The sequence below is a fragment of the Orycteropus afer genome, unplaced genomic scaffold, assembly GCF_000298275.1.
Source record: "Orycteropus afer afer isolate SDZICR_OR568_19922 unplaced genomic scaffold, OryAfe1.0 scaffold00323, whole genome shotgun sequence".
Classification (NCBI taxonomy): domain Eukaryota; kingdom Metazoa; phylum Chordata; class Mammalia; order Tubulidentata; family Orycteropodidae; genus Orycteropus; species Orycteropus afer.
In genome coordinates, this window is record NW_006921910.1 from 1,312,142 (window position 1) to 1,329,040 (window position 16,899).

Consider the following 16,899-nt stretch of genomic DNA (forward strand, 5'->3'; position numbering starts at 1 on the left):
TGCATCAATTGATATGATCATGTGGTTCTTTTCTTTTGTTTTATTTATGTGATGGATTACATTGATTGTTTTTCTAATTTTAAACCCTCTTTGCATACCTGATACGAACTCAACTTGGTCATAATGTATTACTGTTTTTTATATGTTGTTGGAGTCTATTGGCTAGGATTTTGTTGAAGATTTTTGCGTCTATATTCATGACAGATAATGGTCTGTAGTTTTTCTTTTGAGTGATGTCTTTGTCTGGTTTTGGTATCAAGGTTATACTTGCTTCATAAAATGAATTTGGGCTCATTCTATCCTTTTCTGTGTTCTGGAATAGTTTGAGTAGGATTGGTGTCAGTTCTTTGAACATTTGGTAGAATTCTCCAGTGAAACTGTATGGGCCTGGGCACATTTTGTTGGTATTTTTTTTTTTTTAATGACTTGTTCAATTTCTTCTTTTGTTATGCGTGTGTTCAGATTTTCTACCTCAGCCTCTGTTAGTTTAAGTAAGTAGTATGTTTCTAGAAATCTGTCCATTTCTTCTAGATTTTCTAATTTGTTGGAGTACAGTTCTTTATAGTATCCTGATACAATCCTTTTTCTTACAGTTAGTTCTGTTGTGACATTGCCCAATTCATTTCTTATTTGTGTTATTTGTATTTTCTCCCTCTTTTCCTTTGTTAACATTGCCAGTGGTTTGCCAATTTTATTAATCTTTCCAAAGAATCAACATCTAGTCTTGTTGATTTTTTTTCTATTGTGTCTTGTCTATTTTCTGTTTCATTTATTTCTGCTCAAATCTTCATTATTTCTTTTCTTCTGGTGACTGTAATCTTTTTTTTTTTTTTTTTTTTGCTGCTCTTTTTCTAATTGTTAGAGATGTTGGGTTAAGGTGATGATTTTGGCTCTTTCTTCTTTTTTGATATGTGCATCTCTTGCTATAAATTGGCCTCTGATCACTGCTTTTGCTGTGTGCCAAAGATTATGGTATGTCGTGTTATCATTCTTGTTTGATTCAAGGTATTTTTAAATTTCATTTTTTAAAATTTCTTCTATGACCCAGTCATTTTTAAGGAGGGTGTTATTGTTTCCATGTGTTTGCTCTTTTTCTGTTCCTCTTCCTATTGTTGATTTCTAATTTGATAGCATTGTGACCTGAGAAGGTGCTTCGCAGTATTTTCAATGTTTTTAAATTTATTGAGGCTTGCTTTGTAACCTAACATATGGTCTGTCCTGGAGAATGTTCCATGTGTACTGGAAAAGAATGTATATTGTGCTGTTGTTGTATCGTCTACGTATCACAGGTTTTTAATGAGTCTTCTCCCAGTTCTGATACCATGTTCTTCTTCATACAGTCTAACTTGGATTATTTGCTCAGCATACAGATTGAATAAGTATGGTGAAAGGATAAAACCCTGACACACTCCCTTCCCAATTTTAAACCATGCAGCGTCCTCTTGTTCTGTTCTAATGGCAGCCTCCGGGTCTATGTACAGGTTCCTTATGAGTACAAATAAGTGTTAGAATACCCATTCTTCTCAATGTTATCCATAGTTTGGTATTACCTACACAAGCAAATGCTTTTGCGTAGTAAAACAAAAGACGTAAACATCTTTCTGGTATTCTTTGCTTTCAGCTAAGATCCATCTGACATCAGCAGTGATATCCCTCATTCCACATTCTCTTCTGGATCCAACTTGAATTTCTGGAAGTTCTCTGTCAATATCCTGCTGCCACTGATTTTGAATTATCATCAGTAAGATTTTACTTGTATGTGATATCAGTGATATTGTTCAATAATTTCCACATTGTGTGGGATCACCTTTTTTTTGGAACGAGTACAGATATGGATCTTTTCCAGTTAGTTGGTCAGGTAGCTGTCTTCCAAATCTCTTGGCATAGCCAAGTGAGTGCCTCCAGTGTGGCATCCGTTTGTTGAAATATCTCAATGGGTATTCCGTCAATTCCTGGAGCCTTGTTCTTTGCCACTTCCTTCAGTGCAGCCTGGACTTTTCCTTTGATACCATTGGTTCTTGATCATATGCCACTTCCTGAAATGGATGAACATTGACCAATTCTTTTTGGTACAGTGACTTTGTGTATTCCTTTCTTCTTCTTTTCATGTTTCCTGCATCATTCAATATTTTGTGCATAGAATCTTTCATTATTGTAACTTGAGGCTTAAATTTTTTCTTCAGTACTTTCAGCTTGAGAAATGCTGAGCGTGTTCTTCCCTTTTGGTTTTCTAACTCAAGGTCTTTGCACATTTTATTATAATAATTGGGTTTGCCTTCTTGAGCTGCTCTTTGAAATCTTCTGTTCAGCTCTTTTATCTGTCATTTTTTCCATTTACTTTAGCTACTCTCCACTGAAGGGCAAGTTTCAGAGTCTCTTCTGACATCCATTTTGGCCTTTTCTTCCTTTCTTGTCTTTTTAATGACTTTTTGGTTTCTTCATGGGTGATGTTCTTGATATCATCCCACAATTCCTCTGGTTTTTGGTCATTGGTGTTCAATGCATCAAATCTATTCCCTAAATTCAGGAGGGATATAATGAAGGTCATATTTTGGCTCTTGTGGACTTGTTTTAATTGTCTTCAACTTCATCTTTTGTATGAGCACTTGATGGTCTGTTCCACTTTGGCTGAAGATATTGAACTTCTCTGTTACCTCTTTCCACAGATGTAGTCAGTCTGATTCCTGTGTATTCCATTAGGTGAAGTCCATGTGTATCGCCATCGTTTATGTTTAAAAAAGGTATTTGCAATGAATAAGTCATTAGTCTTGCAAAATTCTGTCCTGCGATCTCCAGTGTTACTTCTATCAACAAGGCCATATTTTCCAACTACTGGTGACTCTTCTTTGTTTCCAACTTTTGCATTCTAGTCACCAGTGATAATCAGCACATCTTGATTGCATGTTTCGTCAATTTCAGACTGCAGAAGTTGGTAGAAATCTTCAATTTCTTCATCTTTGGGTTTGGTGGTTAGTGCATAGATTTGAATAATAGTTTTTATTAACTGGTCTTCCTTGTAGGCATATGGATATTATCCTATCACTGATAGCATTTTACTTCAGGACAGTTCTTGAAATGGTCTTTGTGATGATGAATGCTATACCATTCCTCTTCAATTTGTCATTCTCAGCATAGTAGATCATATGGCCCCAAACAGTCTATTTCAGCTCACTAATGCCTAAGATATCAATCTTTGTGCGTTCCATTTCATTTCTGGCAACTTCCCATTTTCTTAGATTCATATTTTGTATATTCCATGTTATGATTATTAATGCATGTTTGTAGCTGTTTCTACTCATCTTGAATCATGCCACATCAGCCAGTGGAGGTGCCGCTCAAAATTTACTTATATTTTGAGTGCATTCCAACCTGATGGGGTGATCTTCTGGCACTCTGTTGGGCAGTGTTTCAGGGCTATTCATAAAGTTTTCCAGTAATATATCAGACAGCGTTTTACTGCTATTCATAAGGTTTTCACTGGCCAGTTCTTAGAGAAGTGGTTGGCCTCTTCCTTCTACCGAGTCTGTCTTAGTCTGGAAGCTCTGCTGAAATCTGGCCACCATGGGTAACCCTACTGGCATTTTGCAACACCAGTGGCAGAGCTTCCAGCCTCACAGCAGCATGCAAGCTACCACAGGACGAGAAATTGACTGAGAAGTTCGTCTCCCTTAGCTGTTACTAACTGCTCTGCTCACTTCCGAGCCGTGCACCCACCTATCTGGGGCCCAGCCTTAAGTAAAGCCACCCCAGAAACCCCAAGCCATGTGCCTGCCTATCCTGGGCCTGGCCTTAAAGCCACCCCAGAAGCCCCGAGCCATGCACCTGCCTATCCAGGGCCTGGCCTTAAAAGTTGAAGCATACACTGCTATCTAGTAAACTTTTTAGATAAAAAGGACAATACAGTAGAAACATAATCCAGTAACATAGGTGTTTATTGACTATGAAGACATATTATAGGTTATATATGTACTGTACCATTATATGCCTGCCAGCACAATTGCTTTGTATACAAGAGACATTAGATACACATGTTACATGCGGGAAGCTGTTGTGTTCCCTGTGTCCTGTTCTCTAATTCGATTTTCTGAACTCTATTATAACCTTATAGGACCACAAATGTGTATGTGGTTGGATGTTGCCCAAGTGGGATTAAGTGGTACATGACTGTATGTTTCACTTTTTATTGTGTTCATATGTCTGTTTTGATTTTTTCTGTACTTTCCTTTCTTTTTGCATTCTGCTTCAACCTAGATATTTTTCACTGATGTATCTTCTTTATAACTAGTCCTCTCTTCAGCCATGCCCATTATTTTTGTTATTGTTTGCTCATCAAATATCTTTTCCATCTAGTATTGGAAAATACAACATGCGATCCTTTTTCACAGATTGTAGTTATGTGGTAATTCTTCTCTTACCTCATGCTTCCTTGAAAATGTATTGTTGTTGTTTTTAGGTGCTGTTGAGTTGGCTCTGACTCATAGTGACCCTGTGTACAAGAGAATAAAACACTGCCTGGTCCTGCATCAGCCTCACAATCCTTTCCATATCTGAGCCCATCGTTCCAGCCACTGTGTTAATCCATCTCATTGAGGGTCTTCCCCTTTTCCACTGACCTTCCACTTTTCCAAGCATGATATCCTTCTCCAGGGAATAGTCCCTTCTGACAACATGACCAAAGTAGATGAGACAAAGTCTGGCCATTCTCGCTTCCAAGGGGCATTTCGGCTGCACTTCTTCCAGGACAGATTTGTTAGTTCTCCTGGCAGTCCATGGTACTTTCACTATTCTTTGCCATCACCACAACTCAAAAGCATCAACTCCTTTTTGGTCTTCCTTATTCATTGTACAACTTTCATATGCATATGAGGTGATTGAAAACACCATCGCTTGGGTTAGGTGCACCTTAGTCTTCAAAGAGATACCTTTGCTCTTCACTTTAAAGAGGTCTTCTGCAGCAGATTTGCCCAGTGTAGTATGTCATCTGATGTCTTGACTGCTGCTTCCATTGGTGTTGATTATGGAACCAAGTAATAATAAATCTTCGAGAACTTCAATCTTTTATTTATTGTAATGTTGCTTATTATTCCAGTTGTGAGGATTTTCATTTTATGTTGAGGTATAGTCCATACTGTAGACTGTAGTCCTTAATCATCATCAGTAAGTGCTTCCAGTCACCTTCACTTTCAGCAAACAAGGTTGTGTCATCTGCATATTGCAGGTTGATTATGACTCTTTCTGTAATCCTGATGCCATGTTCCTCTTTATATAGTCCAACTTCTTGGATTATTTGTTCCTGATTTTAAACCACTTAGTATCCCCTTGTTCTGTTTGAATGACAACCACCTCGTCTATGTACAGGTTCTTCATGAACACAATTAAGTGTTCTGGAATTCCCATTCTTTTCAGTGTTATCCATAATTTGTTAGGATCTTTAATCAAATGCCTTTTCATAGTCAATAAAATACACATAAACAACTTTCTGGTATTCTTTGCTTTCAGCCAAGACCCATCTGATAAAATACACATAAACAACTTTCTGGTATTCTTTGCTTTCAGCCAAGACCCATCTGACATCAGCAATGATATCCCTCATTCCATGTCCTCTTCTGAATCCAGTTTGCTTTTCTGGAAGTTCCCTGTCAATGTATTACTGTAACCATTTCTAAATTATCTCCAGCAAAATTTTAGTAGCATGTGATATTTATATTGTTTGATAATTTGCACATTCTGTGGGATCACCTTTCTTTGGAATGGGTATAAATATGATCTCTTCCAGGCAGTTGGCCAGGTAGCTGTCTTCCAAAGTTCTTGCTGTAGATGAATAAGTACCTCCAGCATGGCATCTGTTTGTTGAAACATCTCAATGAGTATCCCACCAGTTCTTGGAGCTTTGTTTTTTGCCAATTCCTTCAGTGCAGCTTTGACTTCTTCCTTCAATACCATTGGTTCTTGATCATATGCCACCTCCTGAAATGAATAAACATCAACCAGTTCTTTTTGGTATAGCGACTATGTATTCCTTCCATCTTCTTTTGATGTTCCTTGTATCATTCACTATTTTGCCTGTAGAATGTTTCACTATTGCAATTAAAGGGTTGATTTTTTTTCTTCATTTCTTTCAGCTTGAGAAATAAGGAGCGTGGTCTTACCTTTTTCTATTCTAACTTCATGTCTTTGCACATTTCATAATAATTGACTTTTTGTCTTCTTGAGCTGCTCTTTGAAATCTTCTGTTCAGCTCTTTTATCTTGTCATTTCTTCCATTTTCTTTAGCTGCTCTTCATTCAAAAGCAAGTTTCAGAGTCTCTTCTGACATTCATTTTGGTCTTTTCCTCCTTTCCTGTTGCTTTCTCCATGGACGATGTTCTTGATGTCATCTCACAAATTTGGTTTCCAGTCACTGGTGTTCAGTGTTTCAAATCTGTTCTTTAGATGATCTCTAAATTCTGGTGGGATATAATCAAGGTTATATGTTGGCTCTCTTGGACTTGCTTCGATTGTCTTCAGTTTCAACTTGAAACTGCATATGAGCAGTTGATGGTCTCTTCCACAGTCAGGTCCTGGCCTTGTTTTGGCTATAGATATTGAGCTTCACCATCACCTCTTTGCATAGATATAGTTGATCTGATTCCTATGTATTCCATCTGGTGAAGTCCATGTGTATAGCCACCATTTATGTTGTTTTAAAAAGGTATTTACAATGAATAAGTCATTGGTCTTGCAAAATTCTATCATGCAATCTCTAGCATCATTTTTTATCTCCAAGGCCATATTTCCCAACTACTGGTGGGTGATTCTTTTTTGTTTCCAAGTTTTGCATTTCAGTCACCAGTAATAATCAACACATCTTGATTTCATGTTTGGTCAATTTCAGACAGCAGAAGTTGGTAAAAATCTTAAATTTCTTCACCTTTGGCTTTAGTGGTTGGTGCATAAATTTGAATAGTAATATTAAGTGATTTTCCTTGTAGATGTATGTATATCATCCTATCACTGACAGCATTGTACTTCAAGATAGATCTTGAAGCGTTCTATGTGATGATACATGCTACACCATTCCTCTTCAATTTGTCATTCCTGGCATAGTAGATGTTATGATTGTCTGATTCAAAATGGCCAAAACCTGTCTATTTGCAACTCACTAATGCCTAGGATATCATTCATGTATTAATCACAGTTTAAGAAATATTGTAACTGAAATGCCAATATCTGACACACCTGTAGATATGCTTTTATTCTCTATTATTTCTCTGCTTTTTGTCTTTTGTTATGTCTGGTAACTTGGATAATATATAGTATATATGAACAATTGTAGTGGTTCCTATAGCTACTACTCTTCTTCATAATGAATTGAGTTTAAATTTTGGTAAGCTGTTTGAGTAGGAGCAGATTACCTTATCCCAATCAGGAATTAAACTGATTCAAGCCTGAGTTTTAGTTTTTATTAAATCTGATTTATTTCTTGTTTTCCCTCATTCATAAACTCTGTTTTTTTCAAGGACTCCTCTGGAAGCCTGTAGTGTTTATCAGAGTCTTTCTATCTCAGAGTACTATGAGCCCCAATGTAGCACCCCAACATATGAAACCATAGGTAGCTCTGCTTAGCTTCTCAGCTTTGTACAGGTGCTTTTTATTTGGTTTCTCTACCTTTTGGCTTGTGCAGCTTATAAATTGACAAATTCTAAGGATGTGGAGGAGGAAGAGGTTCAGGTTTTGGGCTTTCTTCTTTTAACTTTCTTTCTCTCTCAAAATCTTAGCCTCTTCATTTCTGGATGCCTTGATAGTTCTGAACTCTGCTTTTCCTCTCTTTAGGTGCTCTGGTAGCATAGTGCCTAAGGCATTTGACTGCTAACCAGAAGGCTGGCGGTTCAAACCCACCAGCCACTCCTTGGAAAGAAGGTTGGGCAATCTACTTCCGTAGTGATACTGCCTCGGAAACCCAAGGGAGGGGTCATTATGAGTTGGGTCCAACTTCTGTTTTTAGCTTGTCTGCCTTTTAGCAGTTGCTTATTCATTGGCTTCTCATCTGTCTGCAGTACTATTTATTAATCTGCAAATTTTTTGAAGGGAGAAGTGATCTAGAATGTTGGGTTGACCTCAACGTATAATCTTTTCCCTATGAGCTTAACGCTTCAAGTCCTGGATCCATTTTATTTGTGTGTGTGTGTGTGTGTGTATATACACACACACACACACATACATAGAGTAGGTTGGGAGTTTGAGGCTACCCAGAGCTGCCTTGGAAGAAAGCCCTGGTGATGTGAAAAATGAGCCATTGAAAATTCTGTGGAATACAGTTTTATTCTTACACACATGGGATCAACTCGACATCAACTGGGTAGAGTATATGTATGTGTGTGTACGTATCTGTTATCATTAGTTTTTTCTTTAATCAATTTGTCTACTTCTCAGATTATTTCCTCTTTATAACTGTATGGTAGAGTGAGTGGTAGTGGTTGAATGGGGGAAATTGTGACTTTATTTGTACAATATTAGGAATTGAGGTAATTATTTTGATGATTATGTTAAAATATTTCAAGCCAAGGTGAAGGGAAAAGGGAATATGTACAGTTTGGAATTTTACTTTGCTTGTTGTTGTTGTTATGTGCCATCGAGTCAGATCTGACTCATAGTGACCCCTCCTTGGGTTTCCGAGGCAGCATCCACTATGGAAGTAGATTGCCCAACCTTCCTTCCAAGGAGTGGCCGGTGGGTTTGAACTGCCAGCCTTCTGGTTAGCAGTCAAGTGCCTTAGGCACTACTCTACCAGAGCTCCTACTTTGCCTGAGTAGGGCTCTAATAAGACTGTGGGGCATATGGAGAGAGCTATTGTCAGGGGTTATCAGAATCTTGCTTTCTTGCTAGAGAGATTTTTATCTTCTGCTGGCTTTGGGTTTAATTTGCTCTTCTTATTTTAATGTCTTAAACTATAAACTGAGGTAATTTTCTTTATCTTTTTAATTGTGGTTTGTGTAAAGGTTTATAGAGCAAATTGGCTTTCCATTCAACAATTTATACACATTTTTATCTGTGACAGCACTCTGCCCACTCTTCCCTGTGTTTACTGTTTCTATTCTTCTTCCTTTCCTGTCTCCTGAGTTTTATTCTTGTGCAAATGCTGCCCTTTTGATTTTGTATGGTTGGTTGTTCTAGGGAGTGTGTACCTCTCTGTATTATTGTTCACCTACTATTTGGCTGCAAGTTTATCCAGGGTAGTGTTCATTTCTAGGCTTGAAGAGTATATAAAGGCCATAGTCTCAAGGGTTCTATCAGTCTGTATTAGATCAGTAAGTCTGGTCTTATTTAAAATTTTTTATGATTTTGAGTTTTGTTCCACATTTTTCTCCCAGTCTATCTGTGACCTCCTATTTGATTCCTTTCAGAGTAGTCGGCTCTGATAGCTGGGCATTGTTTAGTTCTTTTGGTCTCAGGGTAGTGGAGGCTGAGGTTCACATGGTCTATTAGTCCTTTGTACTAATTGTTTCCATGTGTCTTTGGTTTTTTTCACTCTTCTTTGCTCTGGACAGGGAGAGACCAATAGTTGTATCTTAGGAAACTGATTTAATGTTTTTCTTCTTTTCTAATATAGGAGCTTTATGCTATAAAATTTCCCCTATGTAATGCTTTGGTGATACTCTCTACGAATTTTGATATATTGTGTTTTCATTTTTCATTAAGCTTGAAGTACTTTATAATTTCTGTTTTGTTGTTCTCTCACTGTCAATTCTGACTCATAGCAACCGTATAAGACAGAGTAGAACTGCCTCATAGAGTTTCCAAGGCTGTAATTTTTATAGAAAGAGACTACCACATCTTTCTCCTGCAGAGCAGCTGGTGTATTCTAAGCACCAACCTTTCAGTTAGCAGGCAAATAAGCACCAAACTTTCAGTTAGCAGGTGAGTGTTTAATCACTGCACCACTAGAGCTCCTTTTTTTTTTAATTAAATAAATTATTGAGAGATGTGTATTGAAATCTGTGACTATAATTGTGGGTTTGTGTGTTATCCTTACAGTTCTGTCTGTTTTTGCTTCAGGAATTTTGGAGCTCTGATATTAGGTGTATGGAAGTTCAAATTGTCACATCCTCTTGATGAATTTTAATCCTTATCTATTGTGTGTTTTTTTTTTTTTTAAATCTCTGGTAATATTCTTTGATCTGAAATGTACTTTGATTTTAATATAGCTACTCTAGCTTTCTTTTGAATAATGTCACTATTAAATACAGTGTTCAGTATTAGATTTGGTTAATTCATGTTGTATGTAGCTCTGTTGTTGTTATATGTGCCATAGAGTCGGACCCGAGTCATAGTGACCCCTCCCTTGGGTTTCCTGAGGTGGTATCACTACGGAAGTATATTGCTCAACCTTCCTTCCAAGGAGTGGCTGGTGGGTTTCAACCACCAGCCTTCTTCTGTTTAGCAGCCAAGTGCCTTAGGCACTACGCTACCAGAGCTCCTGTAGTTTGTTTATATAGTGTCCATTAAAAAGCAAAAATACCTTTTTGATGTCCAAGGTGCACCTGACCCAAGCAGTAGTCTTTTCAGTAGACTCATATGCATGTAAAAATTGAACAATGAGAAAGGAAGACAGAAGAATTGATGCATTTGAACTGTGGTGTTGGCTAAGATTATTAAATATATTATGGACTACCAGAAGAATGAACAAATCACTGTGAGAAGAAGTACAACCCTAATGTTCCTTAGAAGCAAGGATGGTGAGGCTTTGGCTTGCTTATTTTGAACTTTTCATTAGGAAAGACTAATCACTAGGAAAGGGAGTCATAGTTGGTAAAGTCGAGAGGGTCAGTGAAAATGAGGAAAACCTTAATGAGATGGATTGACACAATAGCCAAAATAATGAACTCAAACCTAGGCAAGGGTTATGAAGATGGCCCAGGGCTAGGTAATATTTTCTTCTGTAATAATTATGTCACCATGAGTCAGAGTGACTTGACTGCAGCTAAGAACAACAACCCGGTGTCCAGTGTATCAATAAACTATAATTTATCCATTTTACTGTTGATGGATGGTGGTTACTTTTGTAATACTCATTCTTACTGCATTGTATCATACAATCAGGATGATATCACTGTTGAATGTGAACATTGATCACCTGATGCATTCTTTATTTCCAGTGAAATTTATAGGGATTAATTCAGATTGTAGAATCTCAAATGATTTAAGATTACTTTCTCTATCAGCTTTTTATTGACTAGTGTTTTTAGGGAAGGTAATGAAATCGTGGTAAAGTAGCTCTAGATTACATATAGAAATTATATTTTATTTAAGTTTTTTAGTTTACAAAGGAAACTAAATTAGCTTTATCGATTATTATCTTGGATGGAGAATGATTGTGAAATTCAACATGTTCTTAGACTTTGTTGTACTTAACCTTAGAAGGCTGAAGAGAAGTACACAATAATGAAATATTTGTATATAGTCAGCTGTTCAAATGTGAGCAATTCTCATATGATCTCTGATTGGATTTTTCATTTCTGTAAAAGATGACAAAGTATCAATTCAATTACTATATGAGAAGTAAAAGAAGGAAAGTAGTAGAAGCCGTAAATGAAAGTCATGAGATAGATAATGAAAAGCAATTTCAAATGATGTGATAATTGATGACTGATGGAAGGAAAGCACTCACTGTATTTGAAACTAGAAATTTATAAAACCACTTTATTGCGAAGAATATTTTAAAGATAGATAATCCTTCTTGTGCTCCAGTCCCACTGAAAAGATGACAGGACAGCTAGACTGATCTTAACCTACAGATACATGTTTAGTTTTCCCTTATGGAAAAACCTTGTTCCCTTACCCTTTTTCAAAAATTTTAATTACTAGTTTTTGCTGCTGAGCATATTGCAGAATAGTTTTTTGTCGTCTTCGTTTTCTATGGCTTCTTTTAAGTGCTTTGACACTGACTGCCCCCAGTGAAGATTATATTTTCTGATTCCTTTTACTTTGCACTCAATATCAAAGATAATAGGGACCTCCAAAGGTTATAGATTTGCTGTTAAGGCTGTGCTGACTCCCACATACTAGCTTTCATAGCTATGTCTCTTCTGCATGGCCTTTGGCGAAGCTTTCTTTCTTTTTTTTAATTGTGATTTGGGTGAAAGTTTACAGAGCAAATTCACTTTACATCCAGCAGTTTACATATACCTTGTCTCATGACATTGACTACAACTTACCACAATGCAACAGCTCCCCTCCCAATTTCTCCCCATAGCCATCTCTTACCTGTGTCCTTCCCTCCATGCACTCCTGCCCCCTGAGCTATCTCCCTGTACATACACAGCCCTTCTTTTCTCTCTTGACTGTTCTCTACAAGGAGTGTATCTATCTAGTATAAGTGTTCACCTCATATGCCTGTCATTTGTTTGACTGGAAGCCACAGTAGTGGGTTCAATTCTAGATCTGAAGGGACAGGTAGGGGCCATAGTGTCAGTGGTTCCATCAGGCTCTATCGGACCAGCAAACCTGGCCCCCCCCCTTTTTTCCCAAATGATTTTGAGGTTTGTTCTACATTGTTCTCCCACTCTCTACAGGATCTCGTACATAGATCCCCCTCCGAGTGGTTGACAGTGGTAGCCGGGCACTATCTAATTCTTCTGGTCTCATAGTCGTATAGGCTGCAGATTGTGTGGTGTACCAGTCGCTTGGACTAATTGTTTCCATGAATCTTTGGTTTTCTTCATTCTTTTTTGCTCTGGGTGAGGAGAGACCCATCTAGATGGATCATATAGATGTCTGGTTGTAAGCTTTAAATATCCCAGTTGCTGCTTGGTGAAGCTTTCTATATGCCTGTCTTGACCTGAGTATTTGATCTGGAACTAGACTAGTTTTCAGGAGTAAGGAATTAATCTAAATTGGCTTGCTCTATGTTATTAGGTGCACAAGATGGCAGAAGAACAGGATGATTTAGTTTCCTAAACCAATGAATATTTTATAATACTGTTTTGATCACAGGCGAAAATGGACTTACCATAAGGGTTTTTAATAGTTGTAAAATAAAATAGGTGGAACTGGTAACTTTTTTTTTTCCTTTTCTGAAAATGGGAGAAGAAATTATGTAGAGTTGTATCTTACTGTTTTCTCTCTCTTTGGAAATTGATGGTAATAACTTTTTTCTTATTAGACTAGAATAAAAGCATTTAATAATAAATAAAAGGCTGTTAATCCATTAGGATCCTCAAGAATAGTTTTGGGCATTGCATAGCAGTTACTCTCCCCATGCTTCTAATTAAAGGTAACAGTTGCGGTGTGGTAAATTACCTGATAGGCTTTTCTAGCCATAAGTCTTTGTAAACTCTGTGGTGGAATTTGCTGTGAGCAATTGAGGACCTCCTGATTGTTAAAGTTATCCACCTGGGGTATTTTTGTTGTGTGGCGCAAAGCAATGTTTTCACTCTCTCTCAGGTGCTTAGAATTCTGATGTTATGATTGGTTAGTTTGGCCACTCTGCCAGGCTCAAAAGGAGGCCTCTTAGAGACAGAAGTCTCTCTGACTGTTGGCTGCGAAAGACGTACTGCTGAGAGAAACATGCTCCTGAAAAACATGCGCTGCTGAGAGAGAGAGACGCCGAGAGACACACGCTGCTGGGAGAGAGACTGAGAGAGACTATTGGCTGAGAGATGGCAGGCTGAGAGAGATTGAGCATTGTTCCTGAACTTGAATTGTAGCCTGATGCTTCCCTGACAAACCCCATCATCTGTGAGTTCTGTGTGGCTACTGCAGCAAATTATCAAACCCAGTAGAGAGGTGGTGGGTACTGCGGGAGGAACAGTTGGTAAAAAGGCTGGAGGGAGGCAGCATGTCGGGGCTCGCGGGAATAGGCCTCGGGCTGCTGATGGTGATTTGGTCTTCCTCTTGTGTGGGGTTAGAGGAGGGCCTCGCTGCCCCTTTGGGAACAGTATTGGAATTATTATATCTTTATTGTTATATCAGTTAATACTCCTGGAACTTGTCAATTTAATGTAATTCTTAACCTTACATTTTAGAAGTAACTCATTTCTATTATTTTTGGCATTTGTTAGAATGGGATGGATTTCTCTTTGTCAAAGCATAGTCATTATAGTCAGATCCATATTTATTTGGTGATTCTTTTAAAAAATATGTAACTGTCTCTTTATGGCCGATAAGAAGCTTCTGATTTTTTTAACATAAATTGATCCACACTTCCCTAAAAATGACATGTGAATGAAGGTCTTGCTGAGGAACAGAGAGACTTTGTTAAGAGAAATGTTTTCATACACAGTAACTTACCTCCACATGCCACTTTGTTGTTGTTGTTATTTGCCGTCGAGTTGGACCCAACTCATAGTGACCCCTCCTTGGGTTTCCGAGGCAGTATCACTGCAGAGGTAGATTGCCCCATCTTCCTTCTGAGGAGTGGCTGGTAACCGCCAGCCTTCTGGTTAGCAGTCAAGTGCCTTAGGCGCTACGCTACCAGAGCTCCTTAGGAATAGTAATTTTGTTACAATGTACTTGAATGGCCTGAACTACTAAATATTACCTCTCAAAATATAGGTTAACTATGTTGAAAGGGATTTTACACATAGAAAGAGGACTTAATCAAGAAACTAATAGCCAGTTGCCATTCAGTTGATTCTGACTCATGGCAACCCCATATGTGTCAGAGTAGAATTGTGCTCCATAGGGCTTTCAATAGATGATTTTTCAGAAGTCGGTTGCTAGGTTTTTCTTCAGAGTTGGTCAAGAAAGAAGAGTTCATATTTTAAAAAATTTACTACTTAATTTTACTGACTCCAATCTTGTCTCAGTACTTAAAAAGGCTAATTGATATGTTTACCTTTGCTTTTCTAGTGATATGCAGCTTTCGAGGATCTGTCCCTCAAGGCTTGGTCCTAGAAATAGGAGAAACGGTCCAGATTCTTGAGAAGTGTGAAGGTGAGTATTAACCTGTAAAACACATAAATAGTGATCATTTCTGACAGTATTGTATCTTATGTTAATCAATTATAAGTAGTCATTTTGAAACCATACTTCAGCGCAAAGATATGAGCTTTTTTGCCCTAATCTAACAGCAACAATTAAGAAACTAATTGTTGATTGTTAGAACGTGATTTTATACATGATGTAAAGTGATTGTTAATTGATCTTTTATATCAAATAATCTTCCAGTCATGTTTAGCTGCATGTGAATAGAATCTGAGTAGTGAACTGTAATGAACTTTGCAGTCAGTTCATTTGCATGTTTCTGTGATTGGTTGGATATGTTCAGTAATAATGAAAACAAGGCAGTAAATATGCTTAACTGAAAATTGAGTTGATAAGTACTTTCTTCTGTGACAATACACAGATATTTCTGCCGTAATCTTTATACATTCCTGAAAAATACTGTGTTCTTCAAAAGTATGCACAAAAATGAACAGGATTTATGGGAAAAATAAAGTTAGGGAAGAATCATGCAAAATCAGAGCATTAACATAAACAAAAGTTTTACCTGGGAAGATAACGTGGGCAGCCAAGGCTAGTATAGTATATCAGCATGGCTAGAAGCTATCTCAGAGGATATAACAGAATGGAAATGTTGCAGTGTGAACATGGAGGCAATGTGTGCAGAACTGTAACTCTGATCCAGTGAGGCTCTTGTTAAGATAGTGTTTTGGTTACCTCTAGTGCTATCCAGAAGGCTGGCAGTTCAAACCCACCAGCCACTCCTCGGAAGGAAGATGGGGCAATCTACTTCTGTAGTGATAGTGCCTCAGAAACCCATGGAGGGGTCGCTATGAGTCAGGGCCTACTTGATGGCACACAACAACAACAGTGCTGCTCTAACAGAGGACACCACAAATGGGATGGCTTTTACAAACAGGAGTTTATTCTCTTACATTTTTGGAAGCTAGAAGTCTGAGTTCAAATTGCCAGGCTCTAGGGGCTGGGTGAAAGCCCCTTGACCTTAGGGTTCAGCTCTGCCTCTTGCTACTGGCCCAGTGAAGCTGGACAAATCTCTTCACTCAGGCAGCTGCTGACTGCTGAGGCTTACAAACCCAAGGTCAACAAGTAAAAAAGCACAGTCCTGATATTACCCAACCACATGGCAGGCCATTGATTGAAGTCCTTTAAGAGTCCCAAGATGGGCAGACAACATGGCAGGCTGTTGAACAATGACTTGGCTACATGCAGGATTCAAGTGTGCCAAAAGCTGCAGACCATTCCCAAAGCTTCTCCTTACATACCAGAAGCAGATAATATCTCTAAAGCAGCTATATAGCCGCTCACAGCAGATTCCATCATGCAATGGATTGCCAGTCTCATCATAGGGAATAACTATCACCAGCTGCCCAGTCACTCAAAAACAGACTCAGCCAAGTTGACATATAACCACAGATGGGTACAAGAGGAGGTGTAACTCACTGCAACCCAAGAACCACACAAATTTGGGAGTATACTCCTCTGGAAAGGGACCTCTAGAAGCAACACTCGTAAAATAATTTCTAAAATTTGAATTTTCTTTAAACAGAAGTGTAAATCAACACCCTTTTCTGATAAAAATACCATAGTAAAATATGCATAGAAGGAAATTTCCTTAGTCTGATAAAGGATAGCTACTAAAAAACTTACAGCAGACATCATATTTAGATGTGAAATACTTAAAACTTGCCAACTGAGATCTAAGAATGAGATAGGGATACCTACTATCACCATTTTTGTTGAAAATGAGACAAGGATATTTGCTGACAGCACTTCTATTGTATTAGGGGTACTGTTGTTGTTGTTGTTGTTAAGTGCCATCGAGTCGTTTCCGACTCATAGCGACCCCATGCACAGCAGAACAAAACACTGCCCGATCCCGCGCCAGCCCCACAATCCCTGCTATACTTGATCCCATCATCGCAGCCACCATATCAATCCATCTCATTGAAGGCCTCC

The 16,899-nt window shown here is 38.1% G+C and overlaps 1 protein-coding gene across 1 annotated transcript in view; it reads left to right on the forward strand.

Annotated features, from left to right (window-relative positions):
• Positions 1-13,816: 13,816 nt before the first annotated feature.
• DOCK3 (dedicator of cytokinesis 3) overlaps positions 13,817-16,899 on the forward strand; it is a 738,119-nt gene continuing 735,036 nt past the window's right edge. Inside the window, exons 1-2 of the mRNA XM_007952017.2 lie at positions 13,817-13,855; positions 14,787-14,913. Coding sequence (XP_007950208.2) covers positions 13,817-13,855; positions 14,787-14,913 — 166 coding nt within the window. The remainder of the gene's footprint in view (positions 13,856-14,786; positions 14,914-16,899) is intronic.